Source organism: Phoca vitulina, unplaced genomic scaffold, assembly GCF_004348235.1.
Source record: "Phoca vitulina isolate PV1807 unplaced genomic scaffold, GSC_HSeal_1.0 scaffold36, whole genome shotgun sequence".
Classification (NCBI taxonomy): domain Eukaryota; kingdom Metazoa; phylum Chordata; class Mammalia; order Carnivora; family Phocidae; genus Phoca; species Phoca vitulina.
In genome coordinates, this window is record NW_022589739.1 from 11,014,531 (window position 1) to 11,030,585 (window position 16,055).

Sequence of the window (16,055 nt, forward strand, 5' to 3'; positions counted from 1 at the left end):
TATTTGATTTTAACATTAGAGTTAATTCATGATGTATAATCAATTGATCAAATTAAAGTGGGTAAACAGAACTTGCTTTGTGTATGAAGACTTTATAAAGAAGCATTAACTCATTCCCCATTTTGAATCGCTATAGTTCATTGCCAATGTCTCACTGTATCTTGCCCAGTGAAACTACCTTGAGGATGGCCCTGTGGATCTGCTGGGTCTTGATGCTATAGATAGCAGGATTCATCAGGGGTGGGAAGAGCACAGAGACAGTGCCCATGAGGATGTGCACCAAGGGCAAGGTGTGGTGCCCAAATCTGTGCATGATGGACAGGCCTAGTACAGTCACACAGAAGCAGAGCACAGCCAAGATGTGTGAGACACAGGTGTTGAGGGCCTTCAGCCTCTCCCCAGCAGAGGTGATGGCCAACACAGTGCAGAGGATGACAGTGTAGGACAGTAGGATGAAAAGGACATTCAAGCCCATGGCCAGCATGATGATGCACAGTCCAGAGTCTGTTGAAGCGTGTTAGTCGGAGTAGGCCAGGCAGATCATGTCCTGGTGAAGGCAGCAGGCATGGGAGAGCGCCCCTGGGAGACAGTAGTCAAATTTCAGCAGGTTCAGTGAGGGTGCCCCGGTGATGGCGGCACTGCACATGCCCAGCACAGCCCTGGCCAGTGCCACACGAGGACCCGAGAGCACAGATGCATAGCGCAGTGGGAACCAGATGGCCACCATGTGGTCCAGAGCCATAGCAAAGAGCATGGCTGACTCCATGAAGGACAAGAAGTGAAGGAAGTGCTGCTGCAGAACACAGGGCACCAGACCCACCATCCGGGCATCAAACCACAGCATGCCCAACAGTGAGAGCAGCATGGACATGCACAGGCCCAAGTCTGCCAGGATGGCCAAGAAGTAGTACATGGGCTGCTAGAGAGAAGGGTCAGTTCGTACCAGATGCAAGATGGTAGCATTACCTACGAGGGCCACCAAGTATCCTACAAAAATGGGTAGTGAGATCCAGTGGTGAGCCCATCCAAGGCCTGGGAAGCCCATCAGCAGGAATGTAGAGAAGTTCGCATTGGCATTTAGTAGAGTGGATGTCCTCATTGTCAAAAGTCTATTCGCTCTAGGAAAAGGGGGTAGTATGTTGAGGGTTACTAGGCTATTAAGCATGATCACTCCTATCACTGGACACCAATCCCTTGCTGGCAGGTCTGGCCTGTCTGCACAATGTGAACTCAGTGACCTCTTGATTAACCACTGCCCACACAAACAGCCTGTCCTTTTCCTGCTTCCTCACTTCTTTCTCTCATTCCCAATCAACCCTTTACTTACCTCATGACAGTAAGCCTCAACAAGGGTTTTCTCTACTTTTGTTCTTAACCAGTTGTGAAAGATAGGGTTGTTATTGTTGTTGTTGTGTAACTTCTTTCAGAAAAATCTAGAGCTTGACCTTAACAGAATGCTGAGATTCTCTGAAATTCTGTTACTCTGAAGTTGTATTCTCTGTATGACCCTACAGACCCTACCAAGCTTTTTCTATAGAAGAAATATACCTAATTTTTCTAAGCAAATCAAGAATGCCTGTAGAGAGTTTTCTCATCTAGTCTGCTCTCCACTTTATCTCCTTATTGCCATTATGAGATCCTTCCTACATGTCCCAATGATTGGGAGAGGAGGTATCCTGCTTCTTTCCAAACCAAATCCTCTTAAAGAACCCATGACTCACTCTCCAGTACTTCATTCCTCAAGCATCTCAGGCCCTGGGAAGTCACACTAATTCATCCTATACAGTCTACATCTTTGCTACCTTTATTCTAATTCCTGGAATTTATTTATTTATTTTCTTTCTTTCTTTTTTCAAGGTTTGTTTATTTATTTATTTATTTATTTATTTATTTATTTATTTATTTATTTTGGAGGCAGAGGGAGAACACACAAGAGAATGTGCATAGGGGGATGGGCAGAGGGAGAGAATATCAAGCAGACTCCCTGCTGAGTGGGAAGCCTAAAGTGGGGCTCAGTCTCATGACCCATAGATCATGACCTGAGTTGAGACCGAGTCAGTTGCTTAACTGACTCAGCTACTCAGGCACCCCAGGAATTTCTTTATTTTCAAATCTAATTTGATACTCCACTGACATGTCTGCTCCTTTCTTCCTTCCTTTCCTCCCTCTCTCTCTCTTTCTCTACTTCCTTCCTTCCTTCCTTCTTTCTTTCCTTTCTTCCTTCCTTCTTTTGTCTCCCAGTTTTTAAAGGTATCTCTTCTCTGAAATCAAGCTGGAGACATGATACAGATTTAATAAATCAGGGCAACTTATTAGAGCAGTATTTCTTGAATAGGTATTGCAAAAAAAAAAGCATATCAATAAGTGTACCTTGAAACAGAAGTAATATAACAAAGCTTGTTCCTTGCTCAAATTAGTTTATTAAAAATTAAAAACAGGGGTACCTGGAGAGGTGCTTACAAGACTAGCCCTGTTATCCTGGATCTCAGTGTCTGATTGCTTCTGCATCCTCATCAGTAAAATAATGATAATATTTCCTAATTAAAGAATGGATGTGTGTTTTTTTTTTACAAAGATTCAATCTCAATTACTTTATTTTGAACAACATTTAAACTTTTTTAAAAAAATTTTTATTGTTATGTTAATCACCATACATTACATCACTAGTTTTAGATGTAGTGTTCCATGATTCATTGTTTGTGCATAACACCCAGTGCTCCATGCAGAACATGCCTTCTTTAATACCCATCACCAGGCTAACCCATCCTCCCACTCCCCTCCCCTCTAGAACCCTCAGTTTGTTTTTCAGAGTCCATCATCTCTCATGGTTCGTCTCCCCCCCCTTCATTCTTCCCCTCCTGCTATCTTCTTCTTCTTTTTTTTTTTCTTAACATATATTGCATTATTTGTTTCAGAGGTACAGATCTGAGATTCAACAGTCTTGCACAATTCACAGCGCTCACCATAGCACATACCCTCCCCAATGTCTATCACCCAGTCACCCCATCCCTCCTACCCCACCCCCCACTCCAGCAACCCTTAGTTTGTAAGAATGGATGTGTTTTAATTGGTATATGATGTATATAAAATTTAGCACCAAGTCTGGATTATAATAAACAATAAATATATTTGTTACTGCTATCAAACCAAACACTACTTTTCTTGTATTCTTCCCTATGGTTATTACTCTTTATCTCCTCCTGTTATGCAGAAAGAAACTCCATCTCCTCTTTAACATGAGAGTGCTTAGGTCTTGGCATAAGGTGCCATGTGCCTTTGAAAGATTAGGAATCTATTGACAGTCCAATAGACTGAGGGAATAACTGGGGGACAGTGATAAAAGGAGATACTGAGGAATAGATCACAGCACCTATTGAGGAACAGACAGGATGAGGCTGAGGAATAGGGGAAGGTATAATGAGGGTTAAATAGAGGAAGGCAGAGAGACCATACCCTTAATAAGAATATGCTGAGAGGCAAGTTGGGGAGACCCATAGTTTAGGAAGCAGAGGAGGCTGGAAGACTGTGAGGAAGTGGATGAAGAAGGATGGGGTGTGGTGAAAGCTGGGGAGAAAGATGTTGAAGGACAGAAAAGGGCCAGCTGGGTGTCAGGGAGAAAGGGGCTTGTGTAACTTAGAGGAAGAACCTGAGGAGCACAAGACAAGGGTGTGTGAAGCAGAGTGGGAAGGGACAGCGGCATTGGAGGATGGCAAAGCTAACGTTAGAGAGAGGCTGCTGGAAGACTGAGGGGAGGGAGACTGGTGCCAGATAGACATGAACAGAGAACTGGGGAGAGGACAGAGTCTGAGGAACAGCAAAGGGAAAAGCCAAGGGCTAAACTGACAAGAAGCTTAGAGACTGGGGGAGGATAGGGGGGGAGAGGGAGAAACAGAGAGGGGTGGGGGCAGAGTGGCAGGCCAAACAAAAGAGGCGAGGTCGGTGCACCTGCGTGGCTCAGTCAGTTAAGCATCTGTCTTCAGCTCAGGTCATGATCCTGGGGTCCTGGGATCAAGCCCATGTCAGGCTCCCTGCTCAGTGGGGAGCCTGCTTCTCCCTCTCCCTCTGCCCCTTCCCCAGCTTGTGCTCTCTCTCTCTCTCTCTCAAATAAATAAATAAAATCTTAAAAAGAAGAGGTGGTGTTGAGGAGAAGGGAGAGTCTCCTGTGAGACAGCATCAGAGAAGCTGGGCAGCAGAGAGGATGAGCATGGGGGATGTGGTCAGACTAAGGAGCTGATATGGAGAAGCATGTGGAACAGAGGGGAGGGGAGGCACCCAGGAAATCTCCCACAGCCCTCTGTTCAGTCTCGCCCTCTTAAGCCCACTGGGTGGTGAAGAACCTATGGAGTCTGGTGGCCCTCTGGACAGTTTCGTTAGGCAGGACAGTGTGGTGGTAAAGAAAGTAGTTCCAGAATCAGATCTGCATTCAAATCGTAACTCCAACATTGATTAACTCTATAATTGTGCAAATTATTTACTTAATCTCAGTTTCCTCATCTGAAAAAGTAGAAAAATTATTATACTTACTTTGTAGATTATAGAGCCATTTATAAGTGATTCTACATGTGATGCAGTTAGAACCACACACTCAACAGATGTAGATTATTATCTGTGGTTTCCAATACTACCTTCTTATGTGAAGTTCTCCACAACAATTATCTACCATATGAGAGCTATAGCTCTTCCCTTCATATCTGTGGCAAGCTCTAAGGGAAAGCCAGAAGTGATCTGACAAAAGCAAAGAGTGAGGAGCTCAGATTTGGGACCCTGAGCTCTTAAGCAGTTTTTGGACAGCCAGCCACATGACTTTGGTGAAATGACTGAACCCTTCTGCATCTTAACTTTTTCTGTGATGGAAAATTTTCACATGTTCCCTGCCTTCTTTCCAAAGAAACTATTGGGCTTAAAGGGACTGTGGAAAGAAGTGTTCTGAAGTGTTGGAAGCCACATCAGTTGCGGGGTGGGGGGAATTGTTGAGGTTATGATCCATCCCTGCCATAATCCTGTTTCACTCCAGTCCAACTCCCAGCCCAGTGCTGGGATAGGGCACCAAGAGGATATGACCACAGGTTGACCCAAAAGATGGACCCAAGAACTCTGAGGCTTCTGACCCTTCAGCTCTGTCCTTGGAATGTGCCTTCCACCTGCCTTCCCCACTCTCAGAAGCTGCTCCAATGACACAGCCTTAAGAGAGTAAGGTGTTGTTGAGCCCATCTGGATGGTATACATGACTGAACCCAGTTAAGATTCTGGTGGTGGGTACAGAGAGCTACTTTTCTTGTGGTGCCCAAGACATGCCTTGTACATAAGTTCTCTTGCTTATTAAACCTACTGTCTACCTATCTGGAGTGGCCTACCTCTTTCTTCAATCTCTCCCTGCCCTCCAGTACCAGGGCCAGTTTCAGATTTTACCCAGGAAGCTGCCATGTTTGCAAATGAACACCCAGTAACAAATTCTGGTCTCTCTTTCCAGTCCAAAAGATCTTCTTTTCTGTGATCCTTTTTTTCCCCAGTCCAGCCTCCCTTTGAGACTCTCTTTCCCACCAGGCAGTTATTCATGCTCATTCATTCAGTAAATATATAGACACTACAAGTTTTGGGACATATACTTAAGTGCAAAGATCAATAAGACACAATCTCTGCTTTTGCAGGAGGCAGATTTGAAAAGGACTAATTCTTCCTGACAGATTAAAAAAAACAAAAAGATTCACAGGAAATGTAAAGATTTAACAGGTTTTCTTTACTAATGGCTGCTTTCTCACTGGACCCAACATTCCAGGTAGGGAAGGAAATACACACAAGCTCAGAGTTGTCACAAGCAAGGCATTATAAAATTATGTGAATTTCAAGTACCTGAAAAACATGTTTTAATTACATGAAAATATGTATTTTACAAACACAACGCCAGCTTCCAAGGCTTAGGGAGGCATGAGAATATTAAATATCATGACACGTTTGTAAAGAGCTTTGCATGTGGGAGCATAGAATTGGTGCTGGTGCGTTCTGCATGGAGCACTGGGTGTTATGCACAAACAATGAATCATGGAACACTATATCAAAAACTAATGATGTAATGTATGGTGATTAACATAACAATGAAAAATTAAAAAAAAAAAGAATTGGTGCTGGTGAACGGGCCATGCAGTTTACACCAAATATTGTCATTAGCGTGAACAAATCTAGCTTTGATGAGTTTTGTTTTGTGGGTTTGTTCTTTTTTACTGAAGAGGAGGGCACGGCAGTTGAAAACATAGACACTGCATGAGTATAGAAGTTCTATGAACTTAAAACTAAAGGAGTTCACTTCTGTAGCAAAGAAGTTAAGGAAAAGCTAAGTGATTGTGTGTGGGTTTTTTGTTTTTTGTTTTTTGTTTTTTGTTTTTACTTGAAATTCCTTCAGCAAAGCAGGCCCTTGTCCTGAATAGAGTGACCCAGTCTAGAGAGGAGGTCCAGCAGCAGTATAGGTACGGATGGTAGCTCTGTGACCAAACAGAAAAAATAAATCCTTGTCCTCAGGGAGTGCACATTCTAAAATCTTTATTTTTCCTTTATAGTTATTTTATTAGGATAGATTTCTATCCTTCTAGATTTCTAGAAGTGATGCTTCTGAGACACAGGGTCTGAGTACGTTTAAGTCTTTTAATGAATCTTGCTTTCTATAAAAGACAAATCAAGTTATGCTCTCACACCAGTATATGGAAATTTCTCTTTTATTTCATGCCTGATTAAGAACTTTTAATATTTGTTTATTAACAAGATTATAAATTTTAATTTGTATTTTAAATTCCAGTAAGGTAGGAGTTTTTAAATGTCATTGTCTATATGTATTTCCTCATTTTGAAAAGAAAGAAATTTAGATGTTAGTGGCCTATTTCTTAATAAGTGGCAAAAATGGGACTCAAACTCTAATCTAAATCCAAATTCTGTGTTCTCATTCAGCATACCTTCCATTCAGTATGGGAAGACCATTCTGAGTCTCACAGCTGCTATTCGGTGGTGTGCCCTGCTATGTGGGCTTCTGTTAAAGCTCAGAATGGAACTGTGTATAAGGGGTGCCTGACTTTAGGACCGGAAATACTCTAGTGCTCCTTAGGGCCTCCTAAGCCATAACCACTGGGATTTCAATGGCCCTCTACACCCACACACCCACACATGCAAACACGCACACATGATACCACACAAACACAAGAGCATTTATATCCAGTTTTAGAGTTTGGTTCTTTTTAAAATTTCACTTTGTACTTTTGTTTGTATTTAATTAGGAGATATTTTAATTATAAAATATAGAGAATGATATGATAACCACCTGAGTAAATGTACATCTCTATGCTTGCCCAGTTTTAACAAATCTTAACATTTTGCTTATTTGCCTTAATTTCTTTTTTTCTAGATAGAATTAAAACCTTCCATGTGACGTGGCTCACTTGATTTACTTCTTTCTTTCCCTAGAGCTGTTTTCCAGAGTTTATCAATCTCAACATAGTTTTTAATGTTTTTCCTGTGTGTATGTTTAAAAATATATATATGTGTGTATATATACATATATTTATATATATGATATGCATTTGGTATTATCAGTCTTTTTTCCAGTTTTGCTAACTTTATTGGTGAAATATGGTAACTCTTTGTTATTTATTTTATTTTCCAGATTTCTTGTCAAGATTAACATGTTTTCAGATATTTATTGGCATATTTGTTTTTTGTGTAGGTGCATTGCTTATTCATAGCTTTGATTAATTTCTTATTGGATTCTCTGTCTTTTTAATTATTTTTTACTAATTTATAGAGGTTCTTCATATATTCTGTACATTAAACATCAGTTGTTCATAGAGATATACATTGCAGATTTCATCTCTTAGTCTGGTTTGTGTTGTCTCTTTGTTTTTGGTGTGTTCTGTTTTACTGTATTTTAATTGTCTATTCTCTCGTATTTTTTTAATCATTTCCAAGTTTTCCTTTAACACTTGTATCTTTAATTTAATACATTTTTATGTGTACTATAAAGTAAGGATCAAATTTTATCTTCCACATCGATAACAAATTTGGCTAGCACTGTTTTTTGAATAATCCAACCTTTCCCAACTGTTTTTAATATTATCTTTTTCAAAAGCCATTATATCTGGGGATCTTTGTCTGGTCTGCTGCTACCACCATTTCTCCTCCCATTTTGACCAGGTAAACAGGAAAAAAAAGTCAAAATTTGAATCAGGAACCAGTCTAACAGGTATCAACCATCTGTGTACCACCCAAAGGAATTCTCTCAGACTATGTATAAACTAAAAGAAATGAAGGGACTGGGGATATTGGAATATAAAGGCAAGAGAAGTTGCCTTGTGTGGAGGCAAGGGTATGGTTATTCTGGCCCCAGGAACCACTAGACTCCTAAATCCATGGAAAGAAAAGAGACAGTTGAGTTTATCAAACAGACCCAGCAAGGTTTCTGTTCAGTCCAGATGAGGGAGGTGGGGTGGTGGACTATATACAAGGTTTCCCATGCCCCAGAGCTGTGAAGAGTAACTCTCAGGAAGCACTTTTGGATCATAGTAACCTGTGGCAGAGGAGACAGGAGGGGCCAGAGGGCCTGAATGAAGCAGAACTAGGATAAGGAGGAGGAACACCCTTTGATGGATGCCATCACAAGGGTGTCCTCTTGGGCTTCCCGGGTGTAAGAAGAAAAAGCTTCCCTAGAAAAGAAGTTCTCTTTCTTAGCTTTGAATTTCTATTTATGCCTTTAAGTATCCAGAAATTAATAGTATGTATTCATTGAGCATCTATTCTCTGACAGTCATTGTATTTATGGAGATGTACTGTTTAACAAGACATGCATAATTCCTCCAAGGAGCTTAATTTAGTAATCCATTCTGGAAGATTTAAAAAAAAAAGAAAGGAAGGAAAAGAAAAAAGAAAAGAAAAGAAAAAAGAAACTAAACTGAGACACGAAGCAGTACATTACTATGTGACAGATGTTACATTGGGAAATGCAGGATTCTGAGGGAGCAGACTGAGGGAGCGTCTGCTCTGATATTGGAGAGAGGGCTGTCAGTGAATTGTCTGTGAGGAAGAGACCCCAGTGCTGAGATTCCAACATGAATTTCATTTAGTCAATGGTATGGGCAATTTTCTCTGCCAACTTTAGGTCTGCAACCTCCTGAGAGATGGGATTATGACTTACAAATATTTGTGGTATTTTCCTTCATTGCAACTTTGCCACATTTCATGTCATTGTGCAAGATCTCACTACTGGAGTGCCTAGGAGCAAACACTGGCTTCTGCTTACTGTCAGTGAGTCCACAGGAAAAGTAAAATCAGAGATGAGATAAGTCAAAGTTCTACTAGATGAACAGAACCAGAAGGGAATACAACCACAGAAAGATCTGGAGGTGTTCTAACTGAATCAGCCATTAGGAAAGCGTGACAAGTTCTGATTCTTCCAATGTGATTGAAGAGTCCAAAGGATACAGCTTAACCAGGATAGAAACTGAACAGAAGGACTTTACTGGGTAGAGAAGAGGGAAGCAGTCCCAAGGAACCATGGAAGAAGGACATTTCCTGAGGTGAATTTATCTCTTCTCTGCCAGGTTCTCTTCTGGGTGCTTTTTTATTTACTATTCTGTTTTCATTTTTGTTCAATTTCATTTTAGTTTTAATATTTGCACATTGATGATGACCCTCAACAGAGTCTTCTGGGCAGTTTTTGGTGCTACCAAAACAGCTAGGTCTCATATATAGGAGGAGGCATTATAATTTAAGCAAGAGCATGTCAGCATTCTTAACCCATAACTCAGGAAAAGAAGTTCATACATATTTTATTTAGGGCAATGGAAAAAAATCTTGGGGAACATGTGGGGCAATAATAGGTTCTCAATGCTATTAATCTTTGGCCTGATTTGGGACCTTCTCCTGGGTACCCAGTGGAATTTTTAGCCCCAGGACCCAGCACTGATCTTCTTAAGACCCAGGAGCTTGCTGATAACATGGCAGATCTCCTTGGTCTTAATACTATATATAACTGGATTAAGCATGGCAGGCACGAAGAGATAGACATTGGCCATAAGAAGGTGGACAGCAAGTGGGGCATGCTTCCCAAAGCGGTGCACCAGAGACAGCCCCACCATGGGCACAAAGAATATCAGCACAGCACAGAGGTGTGAGGTACATGTTTGGAAGGCTCGGAGCTGCTCCTCTTGGGAAGCCAGTCTTGCCACGGTGCAGAGGATGACCCCACAGGACAGTGCGATGAGCACCAGGTCCAGCATCATAGTGAATGCCACCACCGTCAGTCCATATAGGTTGTTGAAGGTGGTATCTGTGCAGGCCAACTGTATCACTTCCTGGTGTAGGCAGAAAGAATGGGAGAGGACTTGAGGCCCACAGTAGGGAAAAGTCTTCAGGAGGACGACAAGAGGAACTAGGGCCACAGGTCCCCGGAAGATGACAGCCAGACCTGTCCTGACCACTCGCTGGCTAGTGATAATGACTGAGTACCTAAGGGGGTGGCAGATGGCCAAACAGCGGTCAAAGGGCATGATAAGGAGCACTGAGGACTCCATGAAGGAAAATGAGTGGATACAGAACATCTGGATTTGGCAAGCTGCAAGGTAGATACCATGAGACTTGAACCAAAATATTCCCATAGTAGTGGGCAAGGTCGACACTGACAGTCCCAGGTCAGTGAAGGCCAGAAAGGAGAGTAGATAGTACATGGGTGTGTGTAGACAAGGGTTGGTCTCAATAATTATCAGAATGAAACAATTGCCTGAGATGGCCACAAGGTACATAAGGAAAAAGGGGATGAAAATCCAGTGTTCGATGGTTTCCAATCCTGGAAAGCCAGTGAGGTAGAACATGGGGCTAAACTGAGTGGTGTTGGACAAAAGCGTGAATTGAGGACTGAGGGGGTAATTGGGCTGGCATTCCTCAGGGATGGAGCTGAAAATAAATGGATATTTCTAGTCATTAATTTTTCAGTCTCACTAACAATCACATCATCATAAGCAGAATCACAATCATCATCATCTTTGGTATCATCTAATTCACTATTATCACTTCTACTACCCTACTAGCTGTTCCAAACTGTCTTCAGCACCACTGTCACCAGATTTTGTCCAGTATTTCTGTAACTTTTTTTTCCTGAAGATAGAAGCATTTTTTATTTAAGTGCAATTAGCCAACATATCGTACATCATTAGTTTTTGATAAAATGTTCAGTGATTCATTAGTTGCATATAACACCCAGTGCTCATCACATCATGTGCCCTCCTGAATGCCCATCACCTGGTTACCCCATCCGCCTACCCACCTCCCTTTCTGCAACCCTCAGTTTGTTTCCCATATTTCTGTGATTTCTGTTCCTTCCCAGTCTCCTTTGCTGGCTTCTCTTCATTGCTTATCCTTAAAATATACCCATTCCCATTCTGGGAAATTTTCTGGCCATACTCTATTGTTTCTCCTGGCAATATCATTGCTCTCATGACTTTATTTACCATTCATACATTGATAAATATCAAGTATATAACCCCATAATTTCTCTTCCTTTTTTTTATTTACAGGCTTATCTATCTAGCAGTATCCTGAGCATCTGCTTCTAGTTGTTTCAAAAACGTCAAAAATTCAGCTTAGAATCACTTCCCCAGTAGGATTTTCATTTATCTTGTTTTCATTAACTCAGTAGAGGAAAATGTCAGCTTCAAAATAAGTTGAAGAAAAGACATATATTTGAGAGATATTAGTAAATTGGCTGGGAAAAACCTAAGAAGTGAGTGTAGAGAGAAGTTTCTAGTATTGAGCCCTAGGAAAATCTGAAATTTAGAGGTTGAGAAGAAAGACTCCATTAAAATAGCTTGAGGGGGAAAAATGCCAGTTGAATAGGGGAAAAAATAACAGGACAGTGTGGTTTTGTGTGTAAGTTTCACGAGGGATTAACCAATTTATATAATATTGCTAAGGAGTCAAGGTACTAAGGACTGAGAAATGACCAGAAAATTTAGAAATGAGGAAATCCTGGCTGATGGTGAGAGAGTAGTTCCATGGAGTGTTTGGGAATGAAATCTGATTCTACTGTGTTCAGATGTAGGATTCTAGGCAGTGATGAGGTCCTATTGGATGTTCAAAAATTCAAAGTGGAACCAGTCAGCATTCTGGAGTGTTTTTAATCACTACACTTATTTGCTCAAATGAAGAAAAGAAGTATGTGGAGAGTGGCATTTACCCAGATTGAAGTTAGGGTAGGCTAGCAGGACTACAGTTAAGGATGTACGCAAAGGGGTAATTATGATGATGTACTATGGAAACTACACTGCGCAAAAAAGAAAAGCAAAAACATGAAGGAATGAGAGACGAGGAAAAGGGACCAGGGTTCTAGAGTATGGGATGGGCTCGAGTTGCCAATTTACGGTAAAGGACACAGTCTTTGTTGAGAGGACATCAAGGGGCTGACAGTGTGGCTGCTGATTGGATCAAAAGAGGGAATATTGGAATCATAAAAATTTTGTCTGGATCGGTAGTGGAAAGAGCAAAGTGAGTCAATGCTAAAATCTCCAGTGAATAAAATGTGACTAGAAAGGTGGCTGGGGAGGCAACAAGGAGGGGGTAGCAGTGGTGATAATGCACGCAGCCATGCACTGGAAAGAATGGGGCAGGAGGTGGAGAGAAGGAAGAAGGTTGAGGAAGACCAGTGCCCGCCCTTCATCATTTTGAAAAGAGGGTGAAAGAACTATCCAGAGGTACCCTCTCTGTTTCCTCACCCATAAGTTCACTACTCAACCAATGGCTTTTTTTTTTTTTAATTTAGCTAAAGCAATGCTCTTTATTTTTTTTTAAAGATTTATTTATTTGAGAGAGAGAGTGAGGTGGGGAGGGGCAGAAGGAGAGGGAGGTAGAAACTTTAGCAAACTCCTTCCTGAACCCCATGCAAGGCTCAAATTCATGACCCTGAGATCACCCGCCAGACTGGAAACCAAGAGTCAGAAGCAACTATGCCACCCAGGTGCCCCCAGCAATGCTCTTTAAATTCACCAGTGACCTCTAGGCATGGAATTCAATGGAGACTCTTAGTCAACACCTGACTTTATAGCAATGCCTTCCTCTTTAAAGCTCTCTTTTGGAATTCTGGATGCCAGTATCTGCTGGTTCTCTTCGAATTTTTATGACAGCTCCTATTCAGTCCCTTCCATCCATTGCTCAAATATTCATGTGTTCATGTTACTCAGTCTCCTGACATTGAACACCTTCTCATTCATAATATGATCTATTATTATTTTACTTATATACTGATAACCCCTAAATATTTACCTCTAACCCAGACAGCTCTGCTATGCATCAGGCCTACATTTCCACCTTCCTGCTAGTCTCCAAATGGATGCCAATTAAACCCAACACATCTAATTTTGAGCCCATCATCTACCCTCTCCACACCTGATTCCCCTCCTATTTATGCATTTTTGACAATATCATTTACCACTTTCTAATCATCCAAGAAAAACATTTTGTAATGTACACTTTACTTGACCCTTTCCTTCTTCCCAGATGTATTTTGTAACTGAGTTAAGTATTTTTTATCTCCTAAATATCCCTACAATCTATTGTTTTTTCTCCACCCTGTGCTCACTGTCATAGTTCTTAGTTTTTCCACACCTGCTTAACTGACCTCTTTGTCACTTAACTTGCCTGCCTGACACACCCTCCCCTTGATCCATTCCCTGCTGCAGTACTGGGAGTTGTCCAAAGAATGCTAACTCCCTGAGTCGCTAGACTATTCCCAGTCCTTCAAAGCCCCTTTTCACCAGAATGCAGTTCAAACTTGTGAAGAGCTATGGCGAGAGCTCCAATTTATTGAGGCTGTGCATGATTCAGACACTGGGGAAACTTAACATCATTGTGTATATTTCTCATAACCATGAAGCATTCCATCCCCGCTACACAGAGAAGGAAACCACAGGAAAGGTAAATAACTTTCCTCAAGTTTCCCAGTGAGCTAATAATGTCAGAGATGGGATCTGAGCCCATGTCTGCCTAATTCCAAAGTGTGTGCTCTGAATATGCTCAAATACTCTATCTGTAGCTAGGCCCTTCTGGCTTTGGCATCTTTCTCAACTCATCTTTTTTCTCTTGTAGTCAACAAATCCATACAACTCTTTCTACAATTCCCTACATGTACTTTTCTTGTTTCTATTATTTTTATTGCTTCATATCTTGCTTTCCTGAAAAAGAAAAAAACAAACAAACTTGTTTTTCTGACCAATGAGCATTGGCTGATCCTTTAAAACAGCACAAATATCATTTTCTCTGACAAATCTCTCCTGACTTTCTTGTGTAGAGTTAGGCGAATCTTTCTCAGTATTCACGTAATACCTTTGCTGCAGCACTGTTAAAGTGTAAATCACAAACATACATCCTTTATATTATACATATATATAGGTATTCTTATTTATATTTACACATAGTATCTATTTATATGTTATGTCTAAGTATATACAATTACAAATATGTATAATATAAATAACAAATATATTTACCTATATATATTTTATATAATATAATATGTATTCTGCATATACATATATTCTTTATATATAAGTATACTTATACATATTTATACTTATATACTGATACATATATTTCTCATATACACTATATATGATATATATTATTTGTATCTTATATATACTCCTTATATGTATGTTGTTTGTGTGCGTGTTTATAATTTATGGTTTTGACTCACTTTTTTGTATGTGTAAGAGTGGGACTCTCTAATAAATATGCCGGGAGCCCTGAACAGGGTCTAACGCATGGTAGGCACCACTATATGCTTTTGCATGAAAAACTGAATGAGTGAGTGAATGAATTAAGTGCTCACTTCTTGTCCTGATTAGTTGTGCCTGGAGTTTGGCATTGAGTCCTGTGTTCACTGACGTCAGAATGATAAGGACAGGAAGAGGGATCTGGGGAAAAGGAGAAGGCTATAGAGAGACCATGACAGGGCTGGGGTTATTTTTCTTGGAAAGGAAGTTCTAGGGAGTTTCTCTGGAAATGAGAGATAATTGTTGGTTTTAAGGGAGCAACAGGTATTTCTCCTTAAAAAAAACACTCCAAATTCCCACCCTCCTAAAGTGGCCCCATTCCCATCTTGACCTGAAAAGACCAGGGGCCAGACAGCTTACCCCACCTCCAACCCCCAGCCCAGCTTACTCAAAACAACTGGCAGGACAGAACCAAAGGAAACAGATAAGCCCCTCTTGGCTTCTGTCCCAGCTCCATGCATCCAGATGGAGAGGCGGCCACTTGTTTCCCCTGAGACCATGCTCTGCCCTCTTCCAGGGTAAGGACAAACTGGAGAACAAACTTTGATCGTCCATTGGAGTGGGCCAAATATTTCCATCTGGGGTGAGCACTCAGAGGCGCAAGGCCTCCACCCCAGTTTGGCCTTGGCTTGCAGCCTGCATCCCTTTGCTGGGGAGGAGGAGGAGGTCTGCTTTGTCTTGTGTGGAAGGGGTAACATCAGAGCCACTCTGGAGGTTGAGGCCATCCCCACCCCAAAGCAGAACCATGTCTCTGATAAAGGTTTTGAAGTGACAAAGGTTTTGAAGTGACTAATGTTTTAAAAGCCCTGGACAGAAACAAACAAACAAACCAGGAAATCCATTTGTCAGCACACAGTCATGGCTAATGACAATGTAACTACAGTATTCATAGCAGAGATACAGCAGAGCCCTGGAGAGGAAATTTCTGAAAAGAGAGATTTTTCACTATGCAATGAGCACGTAGATCTCTACCTTACCTTTGTGTTCTAAATACTTTTTTGTTTCAATTTAATATTTGCTATTTAAAAAAATGAATTAATGGTAGAGGTTACTGTTTCTTATGAGTAGGAAAATACAAAGATGGACTTGGACCTTATTTTTGAAGATACCTCATTTTTTAACCAAAAAGCATTTCCACAATAGTCAAACTCCTGTGTAAACACGCTTTTTGTGACCAGGGTAGAAGAGGACTTTGGAAGGGGGGATGGCATATCCTGGATACTGGGGAAGCCACAAGTCTGTCTGTATTAATAGAAGAGA

General features: G+C 41.1%; 1 protein-coding gene and 1 pseudogene across 1 annotated transcript; both read right to left on the reverse strand.

Annotated features, from left to right (window-relative positions):
- Positions 1-151: 151 nt before the first annotated feature.
- On the reverse strand, positions 152-1,099 carry LOC116646254 (annotated as a pseudogene).
- Positions 1,100-9,917: 8,818 nt separating this feature from the next.
- Positions 9,918-14,384, reverse strand: LOC116646255 (olfactory receptor 51M1). The gene is made up of 2 exons (XM_032426843.1): positions 14,221-14,384; positions 9,918-10,926 (listed from the first exon to the last, which is right to left on the reverse strand). The coding sequence occupies exons 1-2, from the start codon at positions 14,382-14,384 to the stop codon at positions 9,918-9,920; spliced, it is 1,173 nt and encodes a 390-aa protein (XP_032282734.1).
- Positions 14,385-16,055: the final 1,671 nt, after the last annotated feature.